The sequence below is a fragment of the Bubalus kerabau genome, chromosome 12 (genome assembly GCF_029407905.1).
Source record: "Bubalus kerabau isolate K-KA32 ecotype Philippines breed swamp buffalo chromosome 12, PCC_UOA_SB_1v2, whole genome shotgun sequence".
NCBI lineage: Eukaryota > Metazoa > Chordata > Mammalia > Artiodactyla > Bovidae > Bubalus > Bubalus kerabau.
The window spans coordinates 32,478,939-32,496,531 of NC_073635.1; the positions used below are offsets into that span (position 1 = coordinate 32,478,939).

The 17,593-nt window shown below is 44.3% G+C and overlaps 1 protein-coding gene across 10 annotated transcripts in view; it reads right to left on the reverse strand.

The window, feature by feature from the left end:
* PAN3 (poly(A) specific ribonuclease subunit PAN3) overlaps positions 1-16,573 on the reverse strand; it is a 122,878-nt gene extending 106,305 nt beyond the window's left edge. For 2 of the 10 annotated variants that reach the window (XM_055542474.1, XM_055542472.1), the window contains exon 1: positions 16,015-16,531. In XM_055542474.1, the coding sequence (XP_055398449.1) occupies positions 16,015-16,462 (448 nt within the window). In that variant the 5' untranslated portion in view covers positions 16,463-16,531. Of the gene's footprint in view, positions 1-3,861; positions 3,890-4,423; positions 4,443-16,014 lie in introns of those variants that run through there. The other 8 variants (XR_008700978.1, XR_008700977.1, XM_055542470.1 and 5 more) reach the window with 8 other exon arrangements.
* Positions 16,574-17,593: the final 1,020 nt, after the last annotated feature.

Here is a 17,593-nt window from a genome sequence, read left to right on the forward strand (position 1 = left end):
TGGTAAGTACAGTTGACCACTGAATCACACAGGTTTGAACTGCCTGGGCCCAATTATGAAAGTGAAAGTCACTCAGTTGCGTCCAACTCTTTGCGACCCCATGGACTATACAGTACATGCAATTCTCTAGGCCAGAATACTGGAGTAGATAGCTGTTCCCTTCTCCAGGGGATATTCTCAACCCAGGGACCAAACTCAAGTCTCCTGCATTACAGGCGGATTCTTTACCAGCTGAGCCACAAGGGAAGTCCAAGAATACTGGAATGCTTATCCCTTCTCCAGAGAATCTTTCCGACCCAGCAATCAAACCGGGGTCTCTGGCATTGAAGGCGGATTCTTTACCAACTGAGCCATCAGAGAATACACAGACTTTTTTTCGATAAATATATTGGAAAAATGTTTGGAGATTTATGACAATTTGGAAAATCTGCAGGTGAACCACACAGACTAAAGATACAAAAGAAAATAAAAATAAGGCATGTCATGAATGCACAGACTATATGCAGATATAGATATTAGTCTATCCTTACATAAAGTAAGTGATACTTAATATAAAATTAACAATGTTTTGTTTTCTCACTTTTATAACTTTACTTTCAAAGAATTACAGTACCATACAGTATGCCTCTCTCCTAATTGGAGAAGTTATTATAGGTGACACATCAAACTATCATCTGACGTTTTTCTTTAAATGTAACATTTCTAACACTACAGTGAACATGACTATACAAAATTTGAAATGCTGCACAAACTTTACAACAACTCATTAATTAGTGCACAGGCTAGGCTACTATGAAGCAATCATATCCCTGACACTAAGCCACCGGAAAGCAATCCCATTGCTGCCACTTCACACCTGTAAATAACTATGAATTCCTTTTGCACATTATCTTTTCATTTTGATGTCCAGGGTTAGCAAAACACATGATACCTACAGATTTTGTATCCTATTAAGACAGCAGTGATAAAGGTACGACAGAAAATGACTCATCTTGTAAACATACAATGCAAACTTCCTGTGTCCATCAGTACAGTACACAACTGAAGATGTTATTTGCTCTTCTTTATGATTCTCTTAACAGTGTTTTATCTTCTCTTAGCTTACTTTTTAGTGAAGAGGAACTAAAAAGCCTCTTGAAAAAAGTGAAAGAGGAGAGTGGAAAAGTTGGCCTAAAGCTCAACATTCAGAAAACTAAGATCATGGCATCTGGTCACATCACTTCATGGGAAATAGAGGGGGAAACAGTGGAAACAGTGTCAGATTTTATTTTGGGGGGCTCCAAAATCACTGCAGATGGTGACTGCAGCCATGAAATTAAAAGACACGTACTCCTTGGAAGGAAAGTTATAACCAACCTAGATAGCATATTCAAAAGCAAAGACATTACTTTGCCAACAAAGGTCTGTCTAGTCAAGGCTACGGTTTTTCCAGCAGTCATGTATGGATGTTAAGAGTTGGACTGTGAAGAAAGCTGAGCACCGAAGAATTGATGCTTTTGAACTGTGGTGTTGGAGAAGACTCTTGAGAGTCCCTTGGACTGCAAGGAGATCCAACCAGTCCATTCTGAAGGAGATCAGCCCTGGGTGTTCTTTGGAAGGAATGATGCTAAAGCTGAAACTCCAGTACTTTGGCCACCTCATGCGAAGAGTTGACTCATTGGAAAAGACTCTGATGCTGGGAGGGATCAGGGGCAGGAGGAAAAGGGGATGATGGAGGATAAGATGGCTGGATGACATCACCGACTCGATGGACATGAGTTTGAGTGAACTCCAGGAGTTGGTGATGGACAGGGAGGCCTAGCGTGCTGCAATTAAGGGGTAAAAAAATAAAGCAAATGTTTTTCTGGAACTCTCTTGCTTTTTCAATGATCCAGCGATGTTGGCCATTTGATCTCTGGTTCCTCTGCCTTTTCTAAAACCAGCTTGAACATCTGGAAGTTCACAGCTTACATACCATTGAAGCCTGCCTTGGAGAATTTTGAGCATTTCTTTGCTAGCATATGAGATGAGTGCAATCGTGCAGTAGTTTGAACATTCTTTGGCATTGCCTTTCTTTGAGATTGGAATGAAAACAGATCTTTCCCAGTCCTGTGGCTGCTGAGTTTTCCAAATTTGCTGGCATATTGAGTGCAGCACTTTCACAGCATCATCTTTTAGGATTTGAAATAGCTCAACTGGAACTCCATCACCTCCACTAGCTTTGTTCATAGTGATGCTTCCTAAGGTCCACTTGTCTTTGCATTCCAGGATGGCTCTAGGTGAGTGAGCACACCATCGTGGTTATCTGGGTCATGAAGATCTTTTTTGCATAGCTCTTCTGTGTATTCTTGCCACCTCTTCTTAATTTCTTCTTCTTCTATTATTCATTTTCTGTTGGTTATTGAGCCCACCTTTACAGGAAATGTTCCCTTGGTATCTCTAATTTTCTTGAAAAGATCTCTAGTCTTTCCCACTCTGTTTTCCTCTATTTCTTTGCATTGATCACTGAGGAACGCTTTCTTATCTCTTCTTGCTATTCTCTGGAACTCTGCATTCAAATGGGTATATCTTGCCTTTTCTCCTTTGCCTTTAGCTTCTTTCCTCAGCTCTTCTTTTCTCAGCTACTTCTAAGGCCTCATCAGACAACCATTTTGCCTTTTTGCATTTATTTTTCTTGGAGATGGTCTTGATCACTGTCTCCTGTACAATGTCACGAACCTCCATCCATAGTTCTTCAGATTATCAGATCTAGCCCCCTGAATCTATTTCTCACTTCCACTATATAATCATAAGAGATTTAAGTCATACCTGAATGGTCTAGGGGTTTTCCCTACTTTCTTCAATGAAGTCCGAATTTGGCAAAAAGGAATTCATGATCTGAGCCACAGTCAGCTCCTGGTCTTGTTTTTGCTGACTGTATAGAACTTCTCCATCTTTGGCTGCAAAGAATACTTGATCTGATTTCAGTGTTGACCATCTGGTGATGTCCGTGTGTAGTCTTTTCTTGCGTTGTTGGAAGAGGGTGTTTACTATGACCAGTGTGTTCTCTTGGCAAAACTCTGTTAGCCTTTGCCCTGCTTCATTTTGTACTCCAAGGCCAAATTTGCCTGTTAATCCAGGTATCTCTTGACTTCCTACTTTTGCATTCCAGTCCCCTATAATGAAGAGGACATCTTTTTGGGGTGTTAGTTCTAGAAGGTCTTGTAGGTCTTCATAGAACCATTCAACTTCAGCTTTTTCAGCATTACTGGTCGGGACATAGAGTTGTATTACTGTGCTACTGAATGGTTTGCCTTGGAAACGAACAGAGATCATCCTGTTGTTTTTGAGACTGCATCCAAGTACTGCATTTTGAACTCTTATTGACTATGATGGCTACTCCATTTCTTCTAAGTGATTCTTGCCCATAGTAGTAGATATACTCTGAGTTAAATTCACCCATTCCAGTCCATTTTAGTTCACTGATTCCTGAAATGTCAACATTCCCACTTGCCATCTCCTGTGTGACCACTCCCAATTTGCCTTGATTCATGGACCTAACATTCCAGGTTCCTACGCAATATTGCTCTATACAACATAGGAATTTACTTCCACCACCCGTCACATCCACAACTGGCTGTTGTTTTTGCTTTGGCTCCATCCCTTCATTCTTTCTGGAGCTATTTCTGCATTCTTCTCCAGTAGCATCACTCACTCACTGAAGTCACTCAGTCGTGTCCGACTCTTTGCAACCTCAAGGACTGTAGCCTACAAGGCTCCTCTGTCCGTGGGATTTTCCAGGCAAGAATACTGGAGTGGGTTGCCATTTCCTTCTCCAGGAAATCTTCCCAACCCAGGGACTGAACCTGGGTCTCCAGCATTGTAGGCAGACGCTTTACTGACCTGGGGAGTTCATCTTCCAGTGTCATACCTTTTTGCCTTTCCATACTGTTCACAGGGTTCTCAAGGCAAGAATACTGAAGTGGTTTGCGATTCCCTTCTCCAGTGGACGTTTTGTCAGAACTCTCCGCCATGACCTTTCTGTCTTGGGAGGCCCTACACAGTATGGTTCATAGTTTCATTGAGCTAGACAAGCTCAATGCAGTCATGTGATCAAATTGGTTACTTTTCTGTGATTGAGGTTGTCATTCTGTCTGCCCTCTGAGAGAGAAGGCTAAGAGGCTTATGGAAGCTTTCTGAAGGGAGAGACTGACTGAAGGGGAAACTGGGCCTTGTTCTGATGGGCGGGGACATGTTCAATAAATCCTTAATCCAATTTTCTGTTAATGGGCAGGGCTGTGTTCCCTCTCTGTTGCTTGACCTGGGGCCAAACTATGGTGGAGGCAATGAAGATAATGGCGACCTCCTTCAAAAGGTCCCTGCATGCACTGCTGCCCTCATGCCCCCAAACCTGCAGCAAGCCACTGCTGACCCACGCCTCCACCGGAGACTCGTGGACACTCACCGGCAAGTCTGGGTCAGTCCCTTGGGGGGGTCACTGCTCCTTTCTCCTGGGTCCTGGTGCACACAGGGTTTTGTCTGTGGCCTCCAAGAGTCTGATTCCTCAGTCCTGTGTAAATTCTGGTGGTTCTATGGTGGGGATAATGGCGACCTGCCAAGGGCTTATGCCATACCCAGGTTTGCTACACCCAGAGCCCCTGCGGCAGGCCACTGCTCACCCGCACCTCCACAGGAGACACTCAGACATGTTTCTGGCTCAGTGTCTGTAGGTTGGGCATGCGTTTTGTGCTGTTCCCAGGTCTGAGCAGCTCAGGCAACCAGGTGCTTGCTGAGCGCACTGTCCCAGGTGGGCTGTGCATCTTAATCACCTCCCGGGTCCAGACTACTCAGTTTCCTGGGTGTGCCGTAAGAGCACTGTCTTAGGTGTGCCGTGTGTCTCCTCTGGAGAGCTACTCTCAACCTGCAACCCATCTGGCAGATGTTATCCACCCAGGATCTCAGGAGGACATGGTTAGCAGCTGGAAGCCTGCTCACTGTTGGTGGAAGATGCTGTCTCTGGGGCTGAAATTGTAGCAGCCCCTTGCCTTCCCGCTCTAGATGTTGCAAGCCTGCCTCTCTGCCTCTGGGCGGGGAGGGGCCGGTATGCAGCTCTCCTTTGGTATGCAACTCAATCCTTTGTTCTTTGAGAGGCCAGGCTGTGGACAATTCTTAAAAAGATGGGAATATGACCACCTGACCCGCCTCCTGAGAAATCTGTACGCAGGTAAAGAAGCAACAGTTAGAACTGGACATGGAACAACAGAAGGAGTACGTCAAGGCTGTGTACTGTCACCCTGCTTATTTAATTTATATGCAGAGTACATCATGCGAAATGCCAGGCTGGATGAGGCACAAGCTGGAATCAAGATTGCTGGGAGAAATATCAATAACCTCAGATATGCAGATGACACCACTCTTATGGCAGAAAGTGAAGAGGAACTCAAAAGCCTCTTGATGAAAGTGAAAGAGGAGAGTGAAAAAGTTGGCTTAACGCTCAACATTCAGAAAACTAAGATCATGGCATGTGGTCCCATCACTTCATGGGAAATAGATGGGGCAACAGTGGAAACAGTGAGGGACTATTTTGGGGGGCTCCAAAATCACTGCAGATGGTGACTGCAGCCATGAAATTAAAAGACACTTGGTCCTTGGAAGAAAAGCTATGACCAACATCAGTCAGTCAGTCAGTTCAGTCGTTCAGTCATGTCCGACTCTTTGCGACCCCATGGACTGCAGCACGCCAGGCCTCCCTGTCCATCACCAACTTCTGGAGTTTACTCAAACTCATGTCCATTGAGTTGGTGATGCCATCCAAACATCTATCCTCTGTCATCTCCTTCTCCTCCCACCCTCAATCTTTCCCAGCATCAGAGTCTTTTCTAATGAGTCAGCTCTTCGCATCAGGTGGCCAAAGTACTGGAGTTTCAGCTTCAACATCAGTCCTTCCGATGAATATGCAGGACTGATTTCCTTTAGGATGGACTGGTCGGATCTCCTTGCAGTCCAAGAGACTCTGAAGAGTCTTCTCCAACAACACAGTTCAAAAGCATCAATTCTTTGGCGCTCAGCTTTCTTAATAGTCCAAATCTCATGTCCATACATGACTATTGGAAAAACCACAGCCTTGACTAGACTGAGCTTTGTTGGAAGAGTAATGTCTCTGCTTTTTAACATGCTGTCTAGGTTGGTCATAACTTTCCTTCCAAGGAGCAAGTGTCTTTGAATTTCATAGTTGCAGTCACCATCTGCAGTGATTTTGGAGCCCACAGAACAAGTCTGGCTTTCCATAGAACAAGTTTTAAAGACAAAAAAAGAGTCCAGCTGAAAATACTGAGTGGTTCTCCTCTGCCAACAAGGACATCACAGACAGGTGCTGGCAATCCTTATCCCAAGGGATGAAATCCAAACTTCTTAGTCGACATTAAAAAGCCCTCAACATTCTGTTCTCAACCTATCATTATAGTATTTCCTAAAAGTTCTGGGTCTGAATTTCAGTTCTGCCACTTACTAGCCACAATGTCTCAGGCAAAATGCTTATAAAGTGGAGATTATACCATGACTTGTAAAATGAGACACATACCATCTACCTGGCAAACTTTAATGAAACGTTACAGAAAAAAATGAAATGTATATTTAAAAACACGAAAGTATCTTAAAAGTTCTTGTAAAACTCCTGATGGCTGCAACTCTATAAATTTACTAAGAAAAAATGAATTGTACATTTACAATGGGTGAATTTATAGTAGGTAAATTATATTTTGATAAACCTCCTTTTTAAAACCCATGGAGAAAACTGGGATTATTCAATCAATGGATTTAAGACAACTGTGTATCCATCAGGGAAAAAACAAATATTTCCAAAATATCAAAGATTATAATGCAAAAGTATACATTCTACTATAAAAAGGTCTTACAATAACTCTAACACTACTGAACTCTCTCCTCCAGTCAAACCAATAAACTCATTATATTTTGAAGGTCTATAGTTATGACCAACTTAGACAGCATATTAAAAAGCAAAGACAACAAAGGTTGTTACTTTGCCAACAAAGGTCCGTCTAGTCAAGGCAATGGTTTTCCTGTGGTCATGTATGGATGTGAGAGTTGGACTGTGAAGAAAGCTGAGCACCTGAGAACTGATGCTTTTGAACTGTGGTGTTGGAGAAGACTCTTGAGAGTCCCTTGGACTGCAAGGAGATCCAACCAGTCCATTCTGAAGGAGATCAGTCCTGGGTGTTCTTTGGAAGGAATGATGCTAAAGCTGAAACTCCAGTACTTTGGCCACCTCATGTGAAGAGTTGACTCATTGGAAAAGACTCTGATGCTGGGAGGGATTGGGGGCAGGAGGAGAAGGGGATGACAGAGGATGAGATGGCTGGATGGCATCACGGACTCAATGGACGTGAGTCTGAGTGAACTCCGGGAGTTGGTGATGGACAGGGAGGGCTGGCGTGCTGCAATTCACGAGGTCGCAAGGAGTTGGACACGACTGAGTGACTGAACTGAACTGATAGTTCGCAACTGGGCTTCCCATGTGGCACTAGTGGTAAAGAATCCACTTGCACTGTAGGAGATGTAAGAGACATGGGTTCAACCCCTGGGTTGGGAAGATCCCCTGGAGGAAGGCAAGGCAACTCACTCCAGTATTCTTGCCTGGGAAGTCCCATGGACAGAGGAGCCTGGTGGGCTACAGCCCACAGGACTACAAAGAGTCAGAGACAACTGAAGTGACTTGGCACGCACAGTCCACAACAAGGAGTACCATCAATTCCAGCACACACAAAGCCCAAGCCGTAGAATCCTCAAGACCCAGGTACAGTGGAAAAAACAAAATACTTGAAGTTAGTCACTGTGTTCTAATCCAAGTTTTACCACTCACTAGCTGAATGACCTTAAGCAAAACCCACTAAAATTCATTTCTTCATCTGAAAGAAAAGCAATCACATCTCACTCACAGGGCTGTGAAAGGCCCTCAAGTGAAGCAGAGTGCCTAGCACCCTACCTCAAAGGTAATCATAAATGTTATTTTCCTCCTTCCTCATCTCTAGAATGCATTCCCTTATTATTCCAAACTGTTTTCTTAAAAACTCCACCTTTTAAGATACTGTTTATATCACTCATGTGACCAAAAACAAGAAATCCTTTGATCCTTCATTGCTGTCTTCAACCACTAAAACATTTAATTATTCTGTAAACTGAGACTAGGAACTATTCCTGATATTTTTCTGGCATTCCCTACTCTATTAGCACATTTACATAAACATTCATATACAAGTAAGCCCTTCTTAAAACTAGGTATTCCTAAAAGCTGATAAACAATACAACAGATTTTCACATCCAACTTCTATTAAACACCCCATGCAAATGGTATTACTGCCTCCATTTTTCTGATGGGGCAGTGCGACCCAGAGACACCAGATGACAGCACAGTGGATGCAGGCCCAGTAAACAGGGGCTCCTCCGGCCACTCAGCAAACAGTCACACCATCCTTTGCCCTACCGCACCGTGGAATGAGCACAGACTAAGCAAACGCAGCTGCCCGTGAGCTCTGTTGCAGCCAGCTGCCAATTACTCATCCTTGAAAGTTTATTTAACCTAAGTCTTAGTTTTTTCCTCTGTAAAACAGAAATGGTTAATATCTACTTTCCAGGGTTTTAAGAGAATAAAAGATCTGGAAATTTGTCTCTCTTGACTACCTTCCCCTACCCCCAGGGACCCCTGCCTCTGGCAACCACCAATCTCTTCTTCATTGTTATCTATGCGTTTGGGTTGTTTTATTGTTGTTTTAAGATTCCACACGGAAGTGAGATCCTACTACATTTGCCTACTTATTTTTTTTAATGTAACAAGTTTGAACCAGCTTACTGAAGACTCTGTACGTTCCTTAAATATGCATATGTTATACTTTGTGTTAATTTATGTGTAAGTTGGCCACCTCATGCGAAGAGTTGACTCACTGGAAAAGACTCTGATGCTGGGAGGGATTGGGGGAAGGAGGAGAAGGGGACGACAGAGGATGAGATGGCTGCATGGCATCACTGACTCGATGGACATGAGTCTCAGTGAACTCCAGGAGTTGGTGATGGACAGGGAGGCCTGGCGTGCTGCGATTCATGGGGTCGCAAAGAGTCGGACACAAATGAGAGACTGAACTGAATTGAACTGATACATAGTACATTAAGATATAACAGCTTAGTACCATCACTTGTAAAAGACCACAAACAATCTAAATAGCCACTGAAAAGAACAGTACAATCACAGAAGAGAATTATTACACAGTCACTATAAAGAGTAAAGTATATTTCTATGTGCAGAAGTGAAATAAACTAGAAGATAAGCAGTTTGGTGAAAAAATTCAAAGTGCACTAGCCTTCCATGTGTGAGCAGTATGTACTAGAGATAGGGAAATACAAACAGGAGTGATCTACAAAGAACATCTCTGAAAAGATACATAATAAGTTGAAAAGAGTGTCTTTTGGAGAGGGATCAGGGAGCTAAGGAAGAAGGGAGACTATTTTTCACTGTGTATCCTCTTGCACTATTTAAACTTTTAACCTGTGTGCGCGCCTGTGATTCTTCATGACCAAATGGGCTGAAGCCCACCAGGCTTCCCCACTCATGCAGCACATTTTTAATTTCCAAAGCAAGATATCATTCCTAGATTTTAAAAGCTGCAATTTTTTATGTTAAAAATACAATTAAAAGCTAGTTTTAGAAAAACGGATACAGTATCTTTAATTTTTTAAAGAAAAAGATACCAAAGGACATCAAAAAAGGAAGAAGTTTTACCAGAGAGGGCCATTATCCACAAGCCAATTTACTCAGCCAAGATAAGAGAACATGTCCTTCCCTACACTGAAGCTGCTGAGAGGTCAAAGATTTTTAAAGCTATTGGGAAGGAAAGAGGATGAATTCTAAAAATTGATCATAATATAATTTGTTTCCTAGAACATAAACATTTAGAAAAACACAAACATTTTATACCTGAAGGAATTTTAAACATCATGTACTCCATACCCCTTTCTCATATTCTACAAAGAAATACATTCCCACATGGACTAAATTACTAGCCTAAGATCAAAGTTACTTTAAGACAGAGTACTAAAAAAAGAAAAAAAACTAATTCTCAGGACCCCCAGTCCAACAGTAATTCCTATACAATGAAAGGAAGAGCAAATACTGTATGTATGAATTTGTTGACAACTATATGACAACAAGCTTCCCACGTGGCTCAATGGTAAAGAATCCTCCTGAAAATGCAGGAGACATGCATTCGATCCCTGGGTCAAAAAGATCCCCCGGAGGAGGAAATGGCAATCCACTCCAGTATTCTTGCCTGGAAAATCCCAGGGACAGACGACCCTGGCGGGCTACAGTCCATGGGTCATGAAGAGTCAGACAGGACTGAGCAATTGAGCACACACTGATCGCAAATGACAACAGGGCATAAAAAAAGAATTTTATCACATTCCTTTGTATAACTTCAGGTCATAAACTACTTTTTAAAAACAGAATATAAAGTTAATATGGAAAAACAAATGTAAAAACAAAACAAAAAAAACAAATATAAGAAATACTGCTACAAAACTTGAGTGTATATATGTATGCCCATGCTATATACTTAACTGTTTCCCCCTAAATTCTCATACTGAAACCTTAACCCTCAATGTGAGTGCATGTGGAGATAGGGCCCTTAGGAGTAGTTAAGGTTACACACAAAACTAATATTAACCCTGGGCAATGAGATCAGTTTAACTTTATACACTGCTGTTCAGTGAAAATTTTTACCAAGTTTATTAAAAACTAAATAAATTCAACCCTAAAATAAATAAATTTCTAAAATATTTCTAGGTACCATAAACATTCATACCTTTGTATACAAAAGCAGATAAGCCTACAGAAGAGCAAACAACAACAAAAAGACGTGGCAGTGGAAGCATGGAATCCTAACCACTGGGCAACCAGGGAATTCCCTACAGAACATTCCTGAAATGACAAAATTATAGAAATGGAGGGCAAATTAGTGGTTGCCAGGGATTTGAAGGAAGGTGACAAAAAGGCCTCTTGAGGGTTGACAGAGCTGCTCCATGTCCTGACTGTGCTGGCAGGTGTAAAAACATACACACAATAAAACTCCACAGAACTAAATTATACACATGTGTACACACACGCACAAATAAGACTCAGAAAATCTTGAAAAAGGTTAAGTGGATTGTGCCAATCAGTGTGGCTGTGACCCTGAACCGCAGTTCCACAAGGTGCTGCCGCCGGGGAAATGGGGATGGGACAGCAGACTCTTTCTGTGTTATTTCTTACAACTGCGTGTGACTCTACAATTATCTCAAAATAGAAAGTTAATTTAAAAAGAGGAAAATCCTATAAAAGGACAAAAATAGATGTTTTGGCCATCATTTAGCTTCTTAGAGTCATTTCAAATGCACTTTGATGGAAAGAAGTGTTTACTCACTAACTGAATCTTACTGAGACATTAGTACAACCCTCTCTGAGTACTCCTCATAAAGCTTTAAGCTTTCCTCGTAAAACTTCTCAAGATCTAATTTTATCTTATACACTTACCTGTATTCCTCACCAGAATGTAACCTCCACAAGACAGACTTCTGTTTCATTCAATGTTGTATTCCTATCACCCTGATCAAAACTTGCCACTTTGCAAGCACCATATTAAAGGAGTGAAATCAATGGTGTTACAAAGTCTCTTGTTATCTACTTTGTGTATAGTCGAATAAAAATGTGTTAACCTATACGAGCTCTCCTAATGGCAAATTCCCAGTACTCACTCCTCTGTGAGCTGATTCAGGTTTGTGGGGTGAAAAGTGTAATTCTGGCTTAAACAAAAATAGTCTTGCCATACACTCCAAAGTTTGCATATGAACTTCAAGTTAGTCCCTGCTTTTTGCCATTTGGACAGACAGCCACGGTTCAATCATCTGTAGCTATTTTACTGGTCTTGAAAATATACTCTCAAAAACTAGAAGGTAAAGAAATATACAGGCTAACTGTAGACTTATTACTAATATTCAACTAACAACAGCAACTAACCCTGACCCCTCACTATGTGCCAAATAATGCTCTGATAGGGTTATAGTCAAGCCTGTCACAACTCTGAACTAGGTACTAATATTACCTCCATGTTTAAAAATGAGAAAAATAGAGGCTTAAAAGTTAAAAACTCAAGATCACAAAGTAGACAGGAGAGCCAGGTCCATCTTAGATGTGCCTTATTCCAGAGCCTTCACTACTAATTAAATTAGCAGAACTGAAAATAAGTCTGTTTCGGTAAAATAAATCTATTGGGTTTCAAATAAAGTAACATATATAAAATACAAATACTGAGCTGCTAAAAACTGAGCATCTTGAAGATGAAAAGTCTAGCTGGCTGAGAATATTAGAATCACATCATTAAAAGGTCAAGAATCAGCAACTCAATTAAACCACCAAATCAAACCACAGTGAACCTTTAGAAGATTCGAATTCCAAAAGAAATACGAAATTTCTAACACTTTAAAAAAGAATAATAAACAAACTGCTATTTTCGCAACAATCCTGAATGCCAGAATACGTTCACTACCATACTGCCTGGTCAACCAAAGAGCTGGAAGTGTAGTACTTCTGTACAGATAAAAAGTAGGCAACAAAGGAACGTACAGTTCCTTTACAAGACTGAAACACCACTGTAACCAAGCATACTAAAAATAAAGCCTTTCTGCTTCAGTTTTCCAAAGCTTGCAAAGTAAGGATAAAATCTCTTCTTGCATTTACCTCTCAAGTTTTCACACAATCTGAAACACTACTAAAACAATTCAAGTACTGAAAGCAAGAGTCAAAAACTCAAAGGCCAAGAAGGGCCAGGCTTGTAAGTTACCTAGTCAGTAATAAGGCAAAAATGGAGTCTTGCCCAGCCAACACACCTAATTCTAATATAGAAAAGAGTTGCCCTTCAAAGTCAGAAATCTGTAGTTTACTGTTAAACCTGATTTTTTAAATGTTGTCAACTAATTCAGTTACAATCCAACACATGCAAATTAAAAACATCAAATTATATCATAAATTTTAGGCACCAAAAAGGCTAAAATTATAAGATGGCTAATATCAAGTGCTGGGCAGAATGTGAAGCAACTTGAAACAACTTGAACTCTCATACTCTGCTAGACTGAATGTAAATGTGATACAATCTTTTCAGAAAACTGTCTGAAATCATCTACTTAATTCCACTCCTAACATAAATTCATAGACTTGAACCAAAACACATGTTCAAGAATGTTCAAAAGAGTGCTCTTCTTAATAAACAAAAATTGGAAACGTACCATCGGCCACTAACAGCAAAATGAGAATATAAAATAAGGTACATTCATATGATGTGTAACACCAGGCAAGAATGAGACTAAGAGGTTGCTCCCACATAACTGATCTTACAAATATGCTTAAAGAAAAGGAATGAGACTAAGAGGTTGCTCCCACATAACTGATCTTACAAATATGCTTAAAGAAAAGAGGCCCACAATGTTCTTATAGAGCTCAAAAAAAAGAATGAAAAAGTGAAAAATGAATCGACAACGTAGTTCATGAAGTCAGTGGTGACCTCTGGGAAAGGAGTGACTGCAAAGGGTAGGAAGAGCAGAACTTCTGCAGGTCCTGATTGAGTTCTATTTCCTGATCTGAGTACTGTTATGAGCTGTTTTCATCTTGTGAAAATTCCAAGTTTTATGGTCTATATACTGTTCCATAGGTGTGTACACCTCAACAAAAACTTTAAAACACACACACACAGCTCCTAGATACCCAAGGAGCCCAAAATATTTCTACATGTGGACCCAGCTTATCAGAGCAGATATGTCTGACATCCCAGCTCAAGAAATAGTCCACATTCTTACACCTAAAGAAGAGCAAAGGAAACAAATAAAAGCAATATAAAACTGTATCAGTGACTCTACCTGATCAACAACTAACAAAATTTAAATTTCTCCTAATAACAACACCTCTCAGAATGTGTCCTCCCTTTTAAATGCCTCATACATTTCCAAATCAAGTGTCTCATAAAATAGAGTATAATACAGTGAAACGTAGAAACTAGATCAAAAATTAAATAATGAAGTGTAAAAAATTCAACGCAAGCATTAAATCACCAACACAATCCTGTTTCCTGATTCCTGAACAACCTAACTTGACTGGCCACTCACTGATAAGAGACAATTTTATCTCACCCAAAGGAGTCACAACCTAGACCACCCGCGAGTTACCAAGAAGCCTACAGCAGACAAGAGGAGCCAAGCAAGTCCCACAAAATCCAACTACATAATGCAGCTTAATCAAGTAACTGTTAAATGACTAAACGTTGACTTCAAAATGCCTTCACAGCACTGCCTGCCTGTCCTCTCAAGAACCTACCTAACAAACACGTTTGGTTCCTGAGATATGAAATGGTCCCACCTTTGAGTCATTGCTAGTATTTCTCCTCCATTTCCAACCTCACTTGTTTACAGCCTGTCCTAACTTTCATGTCCCAAATGTATCACATCTGTGTATTACAAAATCCTAGAAATACCACATATTAAATTGAATACCTCCATTTTTTTAACATGCCTCTTTCTGTAAGTAACAAAACCACTGTTCAGTTTCTCTGCTTACTCATCAAACATAACGAATTAATCTGAGCCACAACTCAATACATCCAGCAAACTTACCTAGAAAATGCAAAGTTGCTGCTCCAACGTGATAAAATTCCACCAATAAAGTAACCATTCTGACAAAACATTGTAAGTTACAAATTAATTCTTCTTAGCATATCACCGTCACCAAATAACATCTGCACTTAAGTCAGACCCATCAGAGCAAAAGAAACAATCTTTAAAACACACACTAACACATACACCCATCTCTAGGAAGACACTTAATAATCCTCCCAGAGCAAATAACTGCTAAAGCATCAAGCCAAATACTTAAGACCATTTACAGTTCAAAAAAAAAGTTCTGACATTCAAGTTAAGCAGCCTATCAAATGAGTTTCAAATCTAGTAACTTTTTAGAATTCCCAAGGAAGTAGGATTTTCCCACTTGGTTTAGAAATGCTCAATACACTCAGAAACAAACAAGGAAAAACTCGACACACCTCTACTTTTCAAGGGCAACCTTTTGTAAACCAAATTACACTTTTAGGCTTATTATTAGAACTGCAAACTCCACTCACTATCGACGAACAAGTTACAAGGTAACAGATGACAAGTGAAAAAAGGCCCGCTGCCCTAAGAGAGCCGAATTCGAGGGCTCAGTCGCACACAAATGTGCGCGGCTCATGGCGTGGCACGTTTCCGAGGCTCCGAGCTGAGGGTTCGCTGGATACAAAGTAGTAGAAGACAAGCGAAGTAGAAGACACCTCCGGACACCCTGCAGACTCCCGCCAGCTTTCAAGAAAACTGCGGAAATGCAAGTTTGGGTGAAATCCCGACTCAGACCAAGCACGCGAGAGACGGCTGTTTGTCGGTTCGCTCCCGATTCCTTAGAAAGCATTTCCTGCCTGGAAAACCTCTCTCCCAGAAGCCTTGCACACACACACAGAAAAAAGACGAAAAAAAAACTTTTTCCGCTCTTCCAATCCACTCCTGGAAGCCGCGGAGCCCGCCCGGACCGGCACACACCCACCGGGGGACCACTCCGCTCGGCCCGGGGCACGCGCGCACACACACTCACAGGTGCCGGCAAACCCGGCCCCTTTCCACACCCCCCGGAAGCGACACCCCCATCTCCCGCACGCCGCGGACCATCCCCCGTCCTCCCCGCCCCCACCCACACCCCCGCCCCCCCCAAAACTCCACCGCCCCCCGTTCCCGGGGAGCCGACCGGCCCTCGCCGCCCGGGCGGGCCAAGAGCTGTGGGGAGGGGAGGCAGGAAGACGGAAGGAGGCCCCAGGCCCCGGGCGTAGGCCTCTCGGAGCGCTTAGGGAGGCGAAAGCTGAAGGGAGGGGGGGACCCCGCGGGCCAGGCTCCGGCGCCCCCTGCCCCCGCTGCCCCGAAGCCCCCCCGCCCCCGGGCCACACTCACTTGCCAGCCGCGGCCCGTCGAGGACGCCACTGTTGCCACCTCCGCCTCCGCCGGCTCCGGGCCCGGGGCCCCCCAGGTCCGGCTTCTTGGGCCCCGCGGGCGGCCCGGCTCCTCCAGCCGGGACCGCTCCGGGCGGGAAGCCGGCCCCGGGCGCGCCCGCCAGAGCCAGGGGGACGCTGTTGCTATGGAGGCCGAGGCCCGGCGCGGCCCCGGCGGCCGGGTCCTCATGCAGGAACTGACACTCCTCCCCGTAGAAGCACGTCTTATCCTTGGCGTAGTAGCGGCAGTACTTCAGCTTCACCCCCGCCGCTGCCGCCGCCGCCGCCCCACCGGGGACACCCCCGACCCCCGGCGGGGCCACCGCCACTACCGCCGCGGCCGCCGCCAGCGAGGAAGACGCGGAGGAGGCGGCGGCCGAGGGGGGCGGGAGGCCGCCGCCACTGTTCATGGCAACGCCGCAGCCTCGTCTTCCGCCGCCGCCACCATAGACTGGGGAGGGAGGGACGGCGCTGCCGGGGGGCCGGAGAAAAGCCCGGGCGGGCGGGTCTGTCCCGCTGCGGGAGCCGGAGCCGCCCGGGGAGGGGGGGGAGGGGAGGGGAGAGGGGAGGGAGGAGGGGGCAGGAGGGAGGGGCGGGGAGGGGGAGAGTCGGGAGTCTCACTCACTCTCGCCTTCTCTTTTCTTAAAGGGGCCGCGCGCGGGACGACGGGGTGGGCGCGCGGGCCCTCTGACAGGGACTTCGAGGGCGCGGGCTCGGGTAGTAGGGGGAGGGGAGGGGCGCGGCGGCTGCAGCGAACGGGCGGGGAGGACGGAGGGGCCGGTTTATTTTTAAATTCTGCCTCCACTCGCTCTCTCGCGCTCTGGTTCCTCCGAGTTGTTTATTCCCTTTTCCTCTTCCTGAGACGGCCGTCACCGCTGCGCCTGCGCGCCGGGGCGCGGGGGCTTGTGGGTAGCGGGAGCGCCAGCGGGGGAGGGGGAATCCTGGCCGGGCGTCGGTTGGACGGACGGGCGGGCGGCGGGCGGTGGGCGGTCGGCGGCGGCGCTTCTCCGACGCCGAGCTGGCTGCCTGGGGGAGCGTTCTCACGAGGCGACAGGCCTTCCCGCTTTCGTTTGTCCTCTTACTTGTAAAGCCAGAGCGTCATTTCTTAATTGAAACGACGAAATTTACGGAATATGATGGTCATTTCTTAGGTGGGGGGGGCGCACCTGTGGCCGGAGCCCAAGCCCTGCCTCTGCTGGGAGAGGAGCTCCGTCCGTTCGTCGCACTTCCGCGCCTTCACTTTTTCCCCACCCTCCTCTCCACCTCCCCCCTCCTCTCCACCCCCCCCCCCCTTCCCGCTGAGGGTGAGGAGAGCTGCAGAAATGATTGCCTAAAACTCCTGGGCCTTTTATTAAAAAAAAAAAAACTGGAAGCAAAGGAGGTTGACTCAGGCAAACCCCCAGCTGAGTACAGCACCTGTTTTCTCTATTTATATTACTGAAAGCCTCCAGTAAAATATTATGAAAAAAAAATAAGATGCCACCTGGGGACAGCGCTGCAGAGGCAGCCCCTGAACGTTTCAGTTCTACCTGCCCGGGGTT